Source organism: Chlamydotis macqueenii, chromosome 5, assembly GCF_036417535.1.
Source record: "Chlamydotis macqueenii isolate bChlMac1 chromosome 5, bChlMac1.mat, whole genome shotgun sequence".
Classification (NCBI taxonomy): Eukaryota; Metazoa; Chordata; class Aves; order Otidiformes; family Otididae; genus Chlamydotis; species Chlamydotis macqueenii.
In genome coordinates this window covers 18,595,940-18,615,067 of record NC_141560.1, presented here as the reverse complement: position 1 = coordinate 18,615,067, position 19,128 = coordinate 18,595,940, and the positions used below count along the sequence as shown (strand labels likewise).

General features: G+C 36.3%; 1 protein-coding gene across 3 annotated transcripts in view; it reads right to left on the bottom strand.

Moving 5' to 3' along the window:
• Positions 1-19,128, bottom strand: part of RPS6KA5 (ribosomal protein S6 kinase A5) — an 82,311-nt gene that overhangs the window by 53,313 nt on the left and 9,870 nt on the right. For 2 of the 3 annotated variants that reach the window (XM_086748195.1, XM_086748194.1), the window contains exons 2-3: positions 15,896-15,967; positions 3,984-4,202 (exon numbers count right to left, since the gene is read on the bottom strand). In XM_086748195.1, coding sequence (XP_086604321.1) covers positions 3,984-4,202; positions 15,896-15,967 — 291 coding nt within the window. The remainder of the gene's footprint in view (positions 1-3,983; positions 4,203-15,895; positions 15,968-19,128) is intronic. The other variant, XM_086748196.1, reaches the window with a different exon arrangement.

Below are 19,128 nucleotides of genomic sequence, written 5' to 3'. Positions count from 1 at the left end.
ATGCCATCCAGAGGGACCTTGACAGGCTGGAGAGGTGGGCCCATGCCAACCTCATGAAGTTCAACCAGGCCAAGTGCAAGGTCCTGCACTTGGGTCAGGGCAATCCCAAGAACAAACACAGGCTGGGTAGAGAACGGACTGAAAGTAGCCCTGGGAGAAGGACTTGGGAGTGCTGGTGGACGAGAAGCTCAACATGAGCCAGCAATTTGCACTTGCAGCCCAGAAAGCCAACTGCATCCTGGGCTGCATCAAAAGAAGCGTGGCCAGCAGGTTGAGGGAGATGACTCCATCCTTCTACTCCACTCTCTTTGAGACCCCACCTGGAGTACCGCATCCAGCTCTGGAGCCCCCAATATAAGGAGGACACGGACCTATTGGAACAAGTCCAGAGGAGGCGATGAAGATGATCAGAGAGCTAGAGCACCTCTCCTGTGAATATAGGCTGAGAGAGTTGGCACTGTTCACCCTACAGAAGAGAAGACTCCAGTGAGACCTTATAGCGGCCTTCCAGTACCTAAAGGGGGCGTACAGGAAAGATGGGGAGAAACTCTTCAGCAGGGCTTGTTGTCATAGGACAAGGGGTAACGGTTTTAAAATAGAGGGAGGTAGATTTAGATTGGATATTAGGAAGACATTTTTTACAATGAGGGTGGTGGAACACTGGAACAGGTTGCCCAGAGAGGTGGTGGATGCTCCATCCCTGGAAACGTTCAAGGCCAGGCTGGATGGAGCTCTGAGCAACCTGATTTAGTTGGGGATGTCCCTGCTCCTTGCAGTGGTGTTGGACTAGGTGACCTTTGAAGGTCCCTTCCAACTCTAACCATTCTATGATGTTGGAAATTTGGCAGAAATGTAGCTGCACGTCTGTGCTTGATCCAGACGAAATTCGTACACCTGCGTAATCTGACAGTACAAATAATCATATTAAATACTGCACTGAGTCTCCAATTCTAAAACTCCTTGAAACTGAAATGACATGTTGCTCATACACCAAGTTCAGCTACGTACAAAAACAAAGGCAGAGACTTGTTTCCCTCCAAATTCAGAAGCCTCTGAATTCATTAGTTCAAAAACTAAATCAAAAGTTATTTATAAAGACTAACACAATGAGACAAAAAAAAACTTGCAACAAACTTTTTTTTTTGTCAGGGAGGGTGCGAAGCCCAGTGGAATTATAGAGTAAACTTTAAGTCATTAGGTAAAAGATATTCTCACTGCTACAGAAAGTGATTAAAATAAATTCTAAAACTCCCTCTAATTATTCCAATTTTCTGCTAAACAAGGAAAAAAGGCCCCAACTGATATTCCAGGAATGGGTTCCCACTTTGTGGGAAGGTGAAAAAACTAAACAAAAAGCCTTGAATTACACATCAGCTTTAACTTTCTTGCTTTAAACATCACCTTAACACTGTGTTATTGTGGGCACGTGCCCGGTCTGCAATGTCATGTTCTTCAGAACTACTGGGCTCCCTCCAGTTTGACTCTTACAAGAATACAGTGTCAGGCTTTTAACTGTCCCTTCATATAAAAGGGGTTTTTCTGGACTTCTAATTATCCTTGTCACCTAAATTTCTCCATTACTATGTATTTATTTTTAGGTAACTACATCAATTTCAGGTGTTTTTCAGGGTTTTTGTTTTGTTTTGTTTTACTTTGCTGGCTTTTTTAATATTTCTAATGGGAACTAAACCACATTCTAGCAAAAACCACCTGGATTTAAAGAACAGTGCTATAATACATGTTCATATTTTGTCTCATTTAATCTTTCAATTTTTTTTCCAAACTATAAATCAGTAACTTAAACATTAAAAAGAGAAAACTTAATTATTAAATGTTAATATCAAGGAACCACAAAGCTGTTGATGTATTTCTAACTTTTTCTTTGTCTCTTTAGCATTTTCCAGCCTGTGACAATATTCTACATATTTCTCTAACGTCCTAGTCAGAGGAATTTCTAAGAATCCTCAATACAATTTTCAACTCTCCATTTAAGCTTCAGCTCCTCAGACACCTGTATTATCTCACTGTAGTATATGAAAGTAACATACGCACATAGAACACCTCCCTGAGAATTGACAGCCAATGGTGTAGATTCATATAACTTAAATAAAATTTTATTAACTTAATGTCTAAATCGTGCTCTTAATAAAGGTTCAATAAACAGAAGTTATGACCTAAAAGGAACTGCAGAACTTGTACTTCAATTAAAGGACCATTTACTATTTCAAATAATTCACTACAAAAATGTATTCTGCATCCAAGCCTTACTTTGATCATTAATTTTCCAGTTCTTTTAAAATACACTAAATAAGCAGTCTTTAAAAATTGCTTGTTACCAAATACAAAATTTGCTGCTGATCTGATCAGTAGAAATATTTCTAATTTTAGAGTGGTACTAAGCCTTACGAACAAGTTCTACTTTCAGCACAGAAACATTGGATTTTTGGATTGCCTTGTAACAAAAACTGGAACATGCAAGTATCTCAGTACTCAAAAGATCAAATGGTTTCATAAAAAAAAAAAAAAAAACAAACAAACAAAAAAACCCCAAAACTTTTGGCAGCAAATGCTTCCTGAAGCAGTAAAGTTTAAAGCTGATTTTAATACTCTTCCAGCTCCTGAAGTAAGTGGTCCTCATTATCAGGAAAATGATAATTCATCTTCCTGAGAAAGATAGAATTCTTCAAAGGCAATGAAACTGGGAAATAAAGCAAAAGGAACATAAGGGCTTAATCTCAGCATCTTTCCCTACTGTCCTGAAAAAGGACAGTGGTAAAGAATAGAGATACAAGCACATAGTTGAGTTGAAAATCCTAAGAAAGTTCCTGATCAGTCTTTTGCCAATCTTGGAAATGCCACAGAAACAGATGTAGTTCTTCACATCAAAATGGAAAGTAAAATGGCAAGGACAGAAGCGGAATGAAGAATGTTCTAATAAGGCTTGATAATGAACTACACAATAGTTCATTATCAAGCATCTCTCGTAAACGGAGATTTACTAAAGTTACTGGTAGAACTTACCAAAATGAAGTAGCACAATACATAAAACAAGAAACTGATCCACAATACAAGTATTTTCACCAGCATTTTACAGCAGGGAACAGTACCAACAACTTGCAGATTCCAGTGTTGTAAAGAATTTGACCAGAAATAAATGGAAGCACAATTATCTTTAACTGGCATGGCCCACGTTACGAGTGCATTTATTCATAAAAAAGACCTGCCTGACACGCTCTTTCAGTTTGCAGCATTTCAGTGCTAAAACAGTGCACTAACTGGTCAGCATAGCAACAGGCAGCCCTGTCCTCTCAGATGTAGTTACATTGAGGACAATATACAATATGTTCTTAGAGTGAAATGAGCAGTATGTTTGAACCAGAAGGCTTTCTGTTGCTTAAACATTTTCTTACTTTCTTTTCTTCTTTCCTACCAAGTAACCCCAGTAACAAAGTCATGCTTGCTCACACCACCTCACCAATAACCTCCGTGCCACATACACAAAGGCAGCACACAAAGAAAAGAAACCGAATCACTTTAATGCTCATATTCATACAGATTAAGAACTTTTTTCACTAATGCAGTATGTAATAATGGTATAAAAAGTGCAAATCAAAATTTCATCTTCTAGGTAAGTTCAGGAAAATATTTCTCTGGTTTAGGTACTCACGGTCATACACATTTTTTTTGCTGCATGTAAGGCACTGATAATACTTTTTTACTCCCCCCCCTCCAAGTCAGAGTAGCACGCTGAAGTTCAAACAGGAAAACCACAAACACAGACACTGTCAAAGATTAACAGTATTTTACTTCCTATGGTCTCTCATGCAATCTCAAAACATATGATACTTAAGACCACATGAAAAAAAAAAACTACAAAACATGAAGGACATGAAAGGGCAGGGTTGGGTTGGTTTGGTGTTTTTTTTTTTTTTTTTTTTTTTTTGCGCCATTAACATGAAATTTGAATCCTGAAAACTACTCACCTAAAATGAGATGAAGCTTTGTATCTGTCTGGAAGGCATAATGTAACGTGACCAAAAATGGTGATTGCCTAATGTGCTCCAACACTTGTCGTTCGGTCCTTGTGTGCTCAGTTGTTTTGGCTTTTTGAATTATTGTTGCTTTCTTCAGCACTTTCATGGCGTACAGCTTTCCAGCATCATGGCCACTTACTTTCCTTACTAGGAACACTTTTCCATAGGCTTAAAAAAGTGGGGAGGAAAAAAAAAAAATCAAGTCATCTACTCATACTACAGATTTGGCTGATATCACTATTATTTTCAATTACTTATTATTACAGCAAACAGTAACCATTCAGGCTAAAATCTTCCAGAACACTTTTTTTTCAGATTGACCTTTTCTGAGCAAAAGTTCAACCAAATGAACTTACTGACTGAACACAGCAAGAGTGGGAAAAACAATCAAATGGAGTTGCAGTACTTTAAAAGAATTTTAAAGCTGATTATTTCTTCCTTTACAATAACCCAAAACTCCAGTACCTAGAATTTAGCAAGAGTTTGGAATAAATGAGATGCTAATTTTTTGTCCTCAAAATAGTCTGCACATATTTGCACAACTTACATGCTTTCATTACTGGCTTTATAGCACTGAAGTTGCAAAAACCCACAGAAAAGCCAATGAATTCTTCCTATCAGTATGTAGTACGTATTGGACTTAAATGAAAATAAACTAGAGGAATTATCTGAGAAATATTTTCTGAACACAAACAGTAAAGGAAATAGTCACCAGGACTAACAGGTAGCCTTTCCAGAGTTTCAAATTATTTAATCTAACTGTTCTGCTTACATATTTGGTTAAAAATATACTCCATGCTGGAGTAATAAGTGGCAAACATGATTTCTTTTCTTTTTTTTTTTTTTATAAAAAGGGCTCCTGGGAACTGTACACAAGTAAATTTGATACCTCTACTAGGCAAACCTGTAGAAAACGTAAAGGTTAGAACAAGTACATATATAAACAGGATACTACGTGAAAGAATTAGTGTTACATTTGTAGACAGTAATAATTATTTTGATTAACAATCACTTAAAGAAATCAGGAGGAATAAACAATGATATGGTTGACTTATTTAGATTTCCAAGGTACTTAACAAGTTCCCTTACAAAAGGGTCTTAAAAACACAAAACAATCATGGATGCAAAGAGGTGGTCCTCTTACGAATGAAGAACTATATTAGCAGACAAAAGCCAAAAGGTTAAAAATAAAGATTCTGCTTTTTCAGTGAAAGTAGGTCACCACAAGAATTCATCCTGCCTGATTCAGTCACATATCAACAGTGAGGAAGCTGATTTTCTTGGTTTAGCAAATTATCCACTGCAACAGAAACCAAAGCTGACTTCTGAAACATGTACCACAATACCAAGATATTAAGTAGCTGAAAAACAAAATGGCAGATAAAACTCCAAATAGGTAAATTACTAACCCAGGAGAAGTATGATAATAATTAAATGTGTATAGTGTTATAACTGAGGGAGGGGAAAAACAACAAACAAACAAACCTGGAGTTACCACAGACAACCCTGTGAGAAAACACCAGTGGTAATCCAAAGAGCAAAAAGAATGTTAGAACTTCACAGAAAGCACCTAAGGGGGAAAATGACACAAACGTACCGTCCCCCAAACCTTCTACACAAAGCCAGAAATCCCTCGTGCTGTGGTATGAAATCTTAGTGTGCTCGTATCTTGAGTGATGCACACTATGTTGATCTCTCTTCTCTTCTGTTCCCAGCTTCCCCCCGCCATCAGAAAAAAGTATAGGAGAACATTAAGAAGAAATACAGAAAAAGATTAAAGAATTCTTCTAATTATGAAGGAAACTAAACACACTTAGAATTTATTTAGCCTAAAAAAAAAAAAAAGTAGAGTACTTAAGAAGATGCTAGAGAGTTAAAAATAAAAAAAACTTGTATGAAGGTAAGAACAATTTTTCATTATTTCTAGAAATAAAATAACTAGGGTAACAAATGAAATAATTAGCTATAAAGATTAAGAACTGCCCAAAACACAAAAACAAACATGCAGTTAAGCTGTGGAATTACTGTCACATTATGCTGCAGATGTCAAAAATGTAGATGAATTGAAAAAGATTATGTAAGATTATGTATGAAGAGGAAAGTATACCAAGCGTCGCTAAACACAGAAGAGAATCTCTGGCTCAGGCAGACCCAAACTGCAGGCTGCTACAAGTTCACCAGGGAAACCATGACTGTATGCCTCCTCATGTTCTTGTTGGGTCTCTCATCTCTATGAGAGACAGAAAACTGAACAGTTGGGCGTTTTGTCCAACCCCATAATCATCTTCTCATTACTTTCTCAAAGAGAATGCTCAAAACTGTAAAAATACCAGACAGGGTGTACTGTCCTGATGTGAGACACTCGCATCAAATTTAGTTTGGTCTTTAAAAATGCTGTAGCACGCACTGCTCCCAGTAAGAAATTACACGTAACTCCAGATTTTTCCAGACAGGTAATAAAAGAGTTATCAAATGATATGTGTTGTTTCTTTTTTTTTTTTTCTTACAATCAAGCTCTCCTTCATTCAGTATACAAAAGTGATACTGCTCATACAAAGAACAATTCTTTTTAAGAAGCTCTTTACCTGACTCATCACACCCTAAGGAATCATGCTTGTCTTCTTTACAGAACCCATTATTCCCAATAAGAGCTTTGATAAATTAAGTTTTCACAGCATACCTGTCAAGAATGGTAAACAGAATCAGAATAGATTAGTGTAAACATATCTTCCTTTTTGGGAGACAAATGTGAGATGCCCAGGACATAATTTTTCAAGATGTCAAATATTATATAGCACTCTCCAACTTTAATTGTAGTTATGAGATCTCAAGTATATCTAAGTCAGACTCAACAGTCGCCAGCTGGTCATCAAGAAATGGATAACCACAGATAAAAAATTATTACTTTAGTAAAATAGGCATGGGCCATAAAGGCTGTCATGATATATAGACACACGTGATCAGAAACAAGGTCATACAGACCCTAATACTGTCACCACAGTAGTACTGTCACGCATATGTACAATCTTAATGTTATTCACCTATTTTTCCAATATTGGATGTTAAATTATTTTTAGTGTCTGAAAAACAGATCCCTACTACTGAGAGCACTAGGTTAAAAAAAAAAAAAAAAAACACAACCAAAAAACCAAAACAAAACCCAAAAAACCAAACTGCTTCCAAAAGTAGTATTTACATATTTTTAAGGAGTTACTTCTCAAAAAATGTAGACAACACTTCTGCATTGTACTAACATGCAAAAAAAAAAAAAAAAACCACTGTGTAGAATAGCCTTAGGCTGCATTTCTCAACTGGTTAAGGGAGTAGCCCTGTTTTTCACCAATTTTCAGCTGGAGCTCAACAGTGAACTTCCTTCAGCCTCTCTGAAAAGCCCAGTCTAGAGCATTAAACAGAAGTCTGCTTAGGTTCCTGGGCAACAGCAGTTTTATCAGAAGTGTTAGAGAACATTAAGCTAAACTAAATTAAAATAAACAAATGCCTCTAGATTTTAAGATTTGGCTACCTGTATCTTTAATCACCCTTTATAAAAACATACAATAATGCATCTTAAGTGGCAGAATGCTAGCCAGCACCTACTACAGCTTTACATTCGGCATAGGAGAAAATTATCTGGTAAGCATAATAGCTGTCAGGAAATCTCTAGAAACTATACTAGTGTCACCAGAAAAGAATTTGCAACACAGAGCTTTACCGTGGTAAAAATTATTTCTTCAGAAATCTGAAAAGGATTGACAGAATGATGAGGACTCTCAGCAGTTTTGATGAGAATAAATCTTAAGTGGCACTATTTTAATCAAATGACTCATGACACACTCAACATCAGAATCTCTGATATCACCATGAGAAATCTACTTAAAAGACAATATGGAAAAGCAATTAATTTGAGTGGCAGCAAGGAGAAGGTATATAAGCTAACTGCAAAAATACTCTTACCTGATAATCTGATTTCAGAAAAGCTTTTTTAATTTCTCAAAGAGCCACATTTTAATGCTCATTCTAATAAAATCTCATGTCCATCTCAACTACTTCCAAGGTGGAAATATTTACCCAGCAATAAATCCCCCATAAAGAAACACGCAGTCACCAAATAGTCACCTCCAAAACACATTAAAAATCTTTTAAACGATGGAAGAACTAAAAGACTATACATATATATAGACATAGATAGACAAACGCAATGTTAGACTGACCTTCCAGTTTTTTTAAAGAGAAATAAAATAAAGATTTGAAGTTAAAGAAAGAAGCAATTATTAGTTGCAGATTGATATGGATATCAGGCCTGTAAGATGAATAAGATATTTCATACCAGCAATTTAAACCAAATTTCCACTTAATTTGTGAGACCAAAAAATGTAATTTGCGGTTAAAACTTCCCTTTCACTACAGCCTTCTCATGAATACACATTCATAGTAATACACATCATCGTAAATAACAATCCAGCCAGTCATCAGAATATTCTAAAGTACACATTTGCTGAAAGACAATTAACTAAAAACATGAAGTATTCTTTGCTTCTTTATTCTTTCTGTATAAACGCAAGCACATTAAGCCATCGTATCATGCCAGTCAATTCTTATAGAGAAAAAAGTAAGCAATTCTTATTGTTTATAGCATGCAGGATGGTTTATGTCGACTTCTAAATCCATCAAAACTTGACATCTGTATACAGATAGTTTTAAAGCAGTGTTTTCAAGTGTTAACATAAGCTACATCTCTTTCTTAAATTACTTTTTTACTGTCAGTGTAAGAATAATCATGAGACAACAACAAGAAAAGGCTCAGAGGTACAAAATACTTAATGATTTAAATAAATTTCACTGTATTCTTGCATGACACATGCCTAATAATCTCTTTCCTCTGCACTTCTTATTATTAAAACAGTCTTTAGATTTAATCTTCCTATAGAATTTGGAGGCAGAACTCTCACTGTGCAGGTATCTTTCCATATGTATTAAAATTTGGGATTTGTGGCAAAGGCAGAAAGGCATACAGCTGTAGCAGCTAAAGACAGGAGGGGAAAAAAAAAAAATCAAGCAAAAACCTTAACAAAGTTCAAATAACAGCATTCTGAACAAGCATTTCTAATTTTTATTATCCACTAGGAAAGTGTCAAAGATGAGGCATTTGGCATCATCTTTCCTTAAATATCAGAAGGCAAGAATATTTCATGGATTTTTTTTCAACATTATTATTTCCCCAACAACAAGTTCCCTGTCCCATTGAACAAGTGAGTGAAAGAGAATGAGTAAGAAAAGCAGAAAGTGACAGGAGAGGGTAAGTTGTATCCTAAAACATAATTTCTATGAACATTTTGCTTTTGTGCTTTTTTTTGCTTCTTTAGGTCTTTTTAAAAAGTAATATTATTATAGTAAACAGATATGGCATGCAGTACATGTCTTTTTTTTCCTTTTTTAAAAGAATCTAAGGTTTTTTTCGAAGAAAGCTCTCATGTGCAAGACAATCTACCACTGGATAAGCATGCCATTCATTTTTAATTATTACAAATATTAAGGTAAATTGTTTTCTTCAAAATTGCTTTGAAGGCACTGCACTGCTGAAGTCAGAACAACTAACAGCTGCCTGGATCATCATCTTACTTCCTTTTTTCCTTCTTAAATGTGGGACTGCATTTGCTATTCTCTCCAGTTATACTGAACCACCTCTGACATTCCAGTAAGAATCCTTGCTACTGATCTCAAATTTAATGTCCAGATTCTTTCGGAATGACGGATGAATGGGACAAATTTGTCCACATTTTAAGTTCTTAGATTGAACACAGTCTCCTCTTTTCAGTCTGCTCTTCATACAGAAAAATAAAATCCTATTTCCAAACTCCATTCAGTACTCACCATAGCTGTCCTCAGCAGAAACTGAAGTAAAATATTAATTGGAATTCAGAATTAATTTTAGACACTCTCTAATTTTGGTTCACTCTCCTGAGCACAGTAACCCCACTTCTTTCCCTCTACTCCTTTTATGAGAGAATAATATTTTATATTTTCTTCAATGTGGTTTAAAAGATCTAACTTAATTTTACAGTCTTAACTTTACCAGAATACTTTCTGATCTCTTAGATGGAATTTTATTACATCTTACTGTATAACAAGATTTTTGACCCGATTATTTAAATCTGACATTCATCCTACCAATTTTCTTCCCCTCATATGAGTAAATCCTTCAGATTCTAAGTATCTTCCATATATAAGGAGAACATCCTTCCCATATAAGCACTTAATTCTGAAAGATCATGTATAAAATATTATCTTTTATATATGGTAGTTATATTCTCGTTTCTAATTATTTTTTTTTCTTCATTAGTGGACCATAGTTCAAGCAGTAGTCCAGATTATTAGGGTACATGCTCAGGAACCACTTGTACTGTCTCTCTTAAGCACACTTGAAAGACTGAACAAAAGTGGCATTTATTAAAATCAGAAGCAGTGGAGTAGAAAAAAAAAGGAATAATATATGCATAGAAAAATGTATGACCCAGAATGCACTCCACATTAACAGCTTTTTTATTTTAAAAACACACTTACAAAGAATGAAGCAAATAAGCCAAGTGGGCGTGCATAAACCAACACAGCCACCTTCCCTTGTTGTTCCCTTTGTGGCTTTGGGAACCAATTTGATTACTTTGCTGTAAAGTAGTCTTGTTCTATAGAATATACACTAGTTTTCTATGTCACAGGATAAAAAGCTTTAATTAGACAGGAGGGACAGCTGGAAACACTAATTCAGTGGACAGGAAATGCAAAATTCCAAATTAGCACGGCTACACAGTAAGAGGAGGAGGAAAGGACTTAAATGAAAGAGATTGAAATTTCAGAAAGTACATACTGAGTGGAACACGGGCAAGACAGAGGAGTCAAGTAAGCAATAATTTGCTCCCAGAACCACAAGTACATTATTAATAGCTTTATTAACACTGGCATACCTTCATGTACTTTGTTTTACTGACATTAAGTGTTACTGATTTCTTCAATGGAGAAGTTGATTCTATTAATAGCTCCTGAATGCAATGTAAAAGGATCCAACTCAGATTTTTCCTTTGACACTGAGGTCAAAAGACGAATGTGCATACAATGATATTCTTTTAACACCAAAAACCAAAATATAACAAGCGTGCTTCCAATTGAGAGTGTATGCACAAGAATAAACCAGACAAAGGAATGCAAGAAAGAAATAAATGCAAATTGAAGAAAATAAGAAGCATGAAATTATGATAAGTCATAGCATGAAGAAAGTGTTATCACAAAAAAAATCACTTCCACACGAGAAACATCAGTACACAAGCATACCATTTCTAATAATCTTAATTACTTTTTGTCTTTTTAAAAAACAAAACTTAAAAATGAAGACTTAAATAAACTTTCACTGTCATTATCTGAAAAAAAAAAAAAAAAAAAACACCACCAAGTCTATATGAAACCACCAGAACTGCATACACTTAAAAGCAAGGTACCATTTAACATATTTTGAGTATCTTCTTTAGTTATTCCAGTTGCTTCATAGCAGATTATATTTGAAATATTGTAATTAGTTAAAATAGCATCTACAGTCATCACTTAATATGACTGTGAGGCTTCAATATATTCAGCTTTGCATTACTGTAGAACTTCTAAGTATCAGAGAGTTTGAAAACACTTTGCATGCTGCATAACTCCACAGTGAAGAATTTTTAAACAGCATTGCAGCTTTCACTTAGCATTAGCTGTATTACAGTAACATCAGTGATACCTAGAAGCTCACACCAGGATAAGTCTTTCATTGCCAGAGTAAAGATAGCTCTTGCCTAAAAATACACAGCAACACGTAAACAGAAGTCATCAGATGCCTTCTTCCTCATTTTTCTTTCAATTCCTCCCCAAAAAAAGCAATTGTACCCCTTTTGTCTCTGTGAATCAATTTGTCTAAGACGACCTCAATCCCCAGCCCTATATTCATAGAATTTACTAGTGTAAAAGAACTGAGAAGTTCTCAAAACTGTCAAAAAACCCCAACGCTCCAAAACAAGAAAAACCACAGTTCTCTCATCCTGCCCAGGATCTGGGGGCAAGTCACTAATGGAGATACAATGGATGTCTGGAGAGGTCTCTAAGTTCCAGAAATCACTCTGTCTTCCCCATAAACCCTGATTAAAAAATGAAGGGAAAAAAAGAAAGAAAAGAAAAAAACAAAAACAAACAACAAAACAGTCCACATACACACCCTACTTGAAAATACTTGAAATATCTCAGATATCTGAAATAATTATCACCTTTTTTTTTTTTCTGGCTGAAACATAAAAGGCATCTAATAAGCACCTGCAGCTTGCAACCTAGTCAACAGGCAGTTACTGTCTCGTCTAGAGCAATGGCATTTAGCTTCACTATAACCACACTGCCAACTATACACAGGTAAAAGTTAGATATACATTGAAGAAAATATCCTCCTTTCTTACTCTAATAGAATAAAAACTACAGAACAAGATAATTCAGACTCTTACTTATCAATATAGAAGATATGCAAGTATCTTCTGAAGTGTTTCCTCATTTTTTTGCGAGAGGAAGCCTAAGGACAACTGAAATGCAGACGAGCAGTTTCGCACAAGAGGGTACAAGTTCTAAACAAGGCTTTACTCTTGGACAGTATCATTTAACATAAGTCTGCAATAAGAGTCTGGTATTCCAAATATTTCTGACTTACCTTACTGTGATTATAGACAGTTTTCTTCATGTTTATTCTCATTCCCCCAAGTAAACATATATTCTGGTACAAAGAACTGAGAAATCAGAGTAGTCATAGTCACTCCTCCAACCTCAATTCAAGTATGAGAACAAGAAGCTGCAGGCCTAAACAGGATCCCGCAACTCATGACAACCCACTTAAGATCTTGTAGCAAAGTTTGCATGCAAACATAGGGTCAGAGTCTTATGAAGTCTTCGAAAAATATTCTCTCTGCCTCAGAAGTTGTGGGGGAAAAAAAGTAAGGTACATCACACAGGGAAAACATACAGCCAGTAAGATCGCTAAATAACTCAACGTATAGCCCCAGACTTTTCAGATGCAGCCAATACTGCAAGGTCTACGGGATTTAGGTTGGTCTTCCACACTTAAGACCCAAATGCTTGCACAATAACTCTTGTTATTGATAAGGTAGTTCTAGAACTTTCTAAAACCTAAGTTTTTACAAAGGGGGTTGTATGTTATTAAACTAGCAGCACCAGAGTCAATTTGTGCAAGCTCTCCGCGGTTCTGTAACAGTAAACCAAATAATCACAAAAATTATCTCACAGTAGAACATTTCAGAATCATCTTAGGCAAATGGCCAATATCTTGCTTCAGTTTCTATTCTGCTCTGTTGAGTCAATGAAAAGGACACAGAAACTCTTCTGGCTATAACAATTAGAAATACAGTGAAAGTGAAGATGGTGTTCAGAGCTGCATCTACATTTTGTTGGATGATACTTAGAGAAGAAATGCCTTAACACAGGTATATGCTGTTGTGAAGTAATGTTCTTTCAGAAACCTCTTGCAAAAATAAGAGGGGATTTTTGCTTATTGCAATCCCCAGAATGGTTCTCAAGCTAGGAAATTAAACATACTCAGCAAGAACATCTAGAAAGGTTGCAGAATCTCTACCACTGGAGGCTTTTAAAAAACAAATTGTTGTTAGGGATGACACAGGTATAACTGACTGTATCCTGGGCCAAGCAATTAGAGGACTGAGTCCGTTCCAATCTTGTTTTCAGTGATTGCATTTTACTGCAAATACTGACAATTCACAGACAGTCACCTCCCGAAAAGCAGATAGAACTAGCTCCATTCTGATCAGGCCATTTGCATTTAATGCTGTTCAGTAATCGGCAAGCAACAACCTCTGACACATCTAGTGCACTAGTCTTAGCTGTGATATGCCTAAGACTGAACAAAGCTTCTTGACTGCCCTGATGGTCTAGATCTCTAAAGCAACAACCTCAGGCTATGATTGAAATTGCAAATTTAAAAAATGCAACGAGCATTTCCTTGACAGAAAAATTATTACTTTTCCTACAAATGCCATTCCAGGATACTCAAGGTGTCCTTGGATTAATAAAGTTTGCAGGAACCTTTTCATCAGTTCTTGAAATAGTTTGAAGTCTACTAAGACCAAAGATGTTTCTGGAGCAACATGATTACTAGAGCAGGATGAAGACAGACAGGCATGCTTCCTCAGCTTTTTCTTCTCACATACACACACTGTCAATCTCACTGAAGTAGCCTTTTCTGGAAGGGGTCACTCATAAAAATTAGCCTGTTACCTTGAGTGAATAGGATAGCTTTGCACTACAAGCCTAAGGACTACCTGCTATGATTAAGAGCACCTCAGACCAAGAGAAATTTGGCTAATTTGTTCATGATGAAGACAGGGCATGGAAGGTAGCAATGAATAACAGAAAACAGTTTAACAGCAGCAAAAGGGGTATTTCAGAAGTACCGCCTAAAGACAATAGGAGGTCAGGCTACTACTAGTCTGAACTTGAAGACTGACACTTAAAAAACCACCAAAATTTACTTTGTATTCCAAATGCAACAGTTGTAATATTAAGGTGATCTTAGATTAATGGTAGGGGCAAGGAAAAAGAAAAAAATTCAGGTATAAGACTGGTATTCATACACACACACACACACATAATTAAAAACCCAGCCAATGTTTCCATCAGCAAGAGAGAAAGACATCCTCACACAAACGTGTAATTACGAGTCATTTCATTTTTGTCAACCCCACTCAGACCAATACTGACCACTTCAGAACGGCATAGTTTTTTCTACCTATGAATATGCAACATATCTATGAATATTACAGTTTCCTTGCCTCTGCCACCAATTAATGAAATTTAACAGCAAGGGTTGAGTTCTTAATCCTGTTAAATTTTAAAATAATTATTTCAGAAACAGAAAAAAATACGCTCAGGTGACTTAACAGCTTGCTTAATTTATGACAGAATCTGTACGGCACCCAAGTGTGAAAAATCAAAAACCTTTCCTCTTTTCAGTGACGTAGCAACTTGTGCAATTATAACCTCACTGTTAGCCGTTAATGGCTGATAACGCCCAAAATTTAATAACATAACTAACTTATAACTTCTGCAGACATTGATGATGGCCCACCTTCATGATTATCCCAATCTACTCAGCACTGCATCTGACGTTAATACTGACAAAAAAACCCCACGTAAACACACTAAGAATAAAAGCCACTACTTTTGGTCTGTGTATGGGCCTCTGTCTGCGTGCCTTTAACAAAGGTGAAACAAAGGGGGTTTTTTGTCCGTTACAGTCAGCAATCCTACAACATCCTACAAAGTTCCAACATTGTGCTGAAATCCATAACACAGTGAATATTTTTCATGTTAAATTATTGGAATTTGAATAGGACAGAAAGAAACTAGCAGAGCCAATGCCAACTCTAAAACACACTGCTGAAGAGCAGAGCATCCTGTTCAATAATGTACTAACATTATGTTTTCGCGAATTTCTGGGGAAAAAGCAGTAGTCTGAAAATTTAACAAAATTATCAAGATCATGCCTTAACTTAGATCAGATTTTTCACAAACTCTATTAAATTGTCACAAATCAAGACATTTATTTTCCATTTTTTTTAAAGAGTGCATCTTCAAGTGCCATAAGCTAGAACATGACCTCCAATTTTGCACAATATTTGTGAGAAAAAAGTGAACGAAATTATGCTATGCAATACAAAAGTGATATATCTTCCTAAAGAATGCTCCAATTACCAAAACTTCAGCTAGAAAACAAAACTACATTTAAGAGTAATGCTTCCAACATTCAACTTAAGAAAAATAGTACATCTTACCCCCTGTTCCAAGAACTTTCAGGAGTTCAAAGTTTTCAATGCCAACTTTCTCTGCATGGCCTGTCAAATTTGCTGAAGGAAAAAAATAAAAATAAAATAAAATAAAAAAATCACATCAGATATGCAACACATTGAAACATCATTGTGACATATTACTACAGCTTCAGTAAAAACAAGTTAGCAGATGAATGAAACACCAAAAGGATATTCCAATTGCATACGGTATTCTCTTAACTTGAAAAGCAAAGGAGAGCAATTTCCTTGCTGCCACTGGTGTTCTTGGAGGTATAAAACCACAGAATAATAACTGAAGCCCATCTAGCTTGCATACACCACCTTCCATCCTATCACTGGGCACCTATGAAAAGGTCTAGTTCTACCTTGTCTGCAACCTCTAATCGCATGGCTGCGGACAGCAATCAGGTCATCCCTTAGCCCTAGCACCCCGAATATTCTAATGTTCTTGGGACGACATCAGCAGAGCTCTAGTAACTATTCGTGCATTTAAGACAGGATTAATAAACCTATAAAGACTCTCCACTACTACCAAGTAGGAAAGACCTTGAGTCTACAAAACCAACAAGTCTGGAAAAATCTAAGCTGCTACAAAGTTTTTCATTTGTTGGGGAGTTTGGGAGGAGGGGGTTCTTTGTTTATACAAATCTATACCACTTTTAATTTTTTTCTTTTTTTTTGTCTAGCAGACATTTTTCTAAGCAGAGACATGAAGAGTCTTATTTAAAAAAGGAATTATGGTGGGTTGGTTTGTTGTTTTTTTTTTTTTTTTTCCTTTTATAAGCTGATAAAAGAAAGCCTTAAACAGTTCCCATTTTTTCCATCTTTCATTCCTATAATAATATTATCCATCCATTTGCATGAATATGAATGCAGACCATTCAGCAAAGTTGTTCATTGAAGTGACCCAGGTTAAAAGCAGTAAGGCAAAAAAATAACCAAGTTTGATTATTCTTAACCAAGTCCAGTTTCCTGATCCACTGTAACGAGCAGCTGCACAAACAGTTTTACTAGCACAACTAAGGATGCAGCATCAAGCAGCAGAACCTGCATACATTGGCATGGCTGCTACAAGAATGCCTCTTAAAGAGCAACTTCAAGCCAAACTCTATGCCTAAAAGCTAGTTAAAGAAAAAAAAAACAAAAAAAAAAAAAAAGGCTTAGGAAAGCTGTGCAAGAATCTTTCAGTAGCAGCACCACAGATTTCAAGTACAAAGATTTTTTAACCCAAACCAAAGAGGAAAACTCTTTGATAGGAGATTTTGAAATTAATTTACTCCATCCAACAGCAATTCTCTTTTGGTTTGATATTTCTAGGAAACTTTATCAACACAGTGTGCTTTCTGAATTAATTATCAAAATCATTCACAGAACTGCAGTAATTCAACAATTCAAAACAAATTGAAAACTTAAAACTTCATAAAGACAATCCTCTGCAAAGAAGGAACACGTATAAAAAAAAAAATCCAAACACTAAATAAATGAAAAAGCGAATTTGTGACTTATTCCAACAATCTTAGGAATCTGTACACATACACAAAATGCATCTAGTTGGGATAGGGGAATGTCAGTGCTCTCATGCAAGGCACTGATGAGATCTCATCTAAAACATTCTTTTCAATTCTTATCATCCATTTTTATGAGCGATTACTCAAACTTGGAATAAGTGCAGAGAGACCACTTGAAACTTATGGGAGATTAGAAAGTCTAAAAAGAGCTTTCAAGTATTCAGGATTTTTTCTTGTACAAACAGAAGTACACATGACCGTGATTTCTGCAAATCTGAGGGAATCTGTAGCCTAATACTACACGTTAAAAAAAAAAAACCAAAAAAAAAACCAAAAACACCCACACAGCACAGTGAAATTATCATTAGAGAAAGAGTACTTTTGTGATCAGTTCCATTTTAATAATATGCACTAGGCAAGACAGTAACAGAAGCATTAACAAATCCATCAGGCAATATGCACCACGAGTTGAACTGAAGCTTACTGTACTACTTTCACCGCAAACAGAACAAACACTGTTGCTAGTGCTACACCACAGTCATTGCTGAAGTCAGCAGTAAGGGACATGCGCTCCTGTGCCGAGAAAGAAGTAACAGCACACAAGGCAAATCTAGACTGAGTAGCATCTCCATACGTACTTCACGTCACAGTCAGAAAGCAGTCTGTCTTGAAGCTACTTAATACTACACATTACTCTTCTTAACAAGTACTGAGGACAGTACTCAATGTATACAGTTTCAAAACAGTGTCTTTTCTGCCACACACAGCACAAGTCAGGGACTATCCTGAAGCGACGAGGGTCAGAGTGTCCACAGTTTTAACGAAGCTGTGGATGACACTGAAGAGATTCAGGACACAGAACTTCTCTGGATGCTATCTAAGCAAGCGCTGAACTCAGAGCAGGAAGAAATTTTTCACTGAGAAATCCACTGATTCAGATCTTCCATTATGGAGTACTCCAGAAAGCTTTTACCATCTCATATTCTTTAAGAGCTGTCAGCAGAAGGCTTTTCAATTAAATACCTTTATAGAAAGCAGAACAGTTATTTAATCCTGTCATATTCTTGGAACCGAATAGGAAGACAGAAAGTCGAAAACAGAGAAACGCTGCATCTCCAGTAACACATTGAAGATTTGTAGTGCTGGCTGTAGTCCTAAAAACAGATCAAGTCCTAAATTCCACCCATTAATCTAAACTGTACTATAAACTCAATTTAACTTGCATTCCACATTCAATAACATTAGTAAAACCTTTCCCATTTTCATAGAATCATAGAATCATAGAATGGTTAGGGTTGGAAGGGACCTTCAAAGGTCATCTAGTCCAACCCCCCTGCAAGGAGCAGGTACATCCCCAACTAGATCAGGTTGCTCAGAGCCTCATCCAGCCTGGCCTTGAACGCTTCCAGAGATGGGGCTTCCACCACCTCTCTGGGCAACCTGTTCCAGTGTTCTATAACCCGCATAGTAAAAAATTTTTTCCTAATTTCTAATCTAAATCTACCCCCCTCTATTTTAAAACCATTACCTCTCGTCCTATCGCAACAGGCCCTACTAAACAGCCTATCCCCATCTTTCTTGTAGGCCCCCTTGAGGTACTGGAAGACCGCTATCAGGTCTCCCTGGAGCCTCCTCTTCTCCAGGCTGAACAGCCCCAACTCTCTCAGCCTGTCCTCATAAGAGAGGCGCTCCAGCCCTTTTATCATCTTC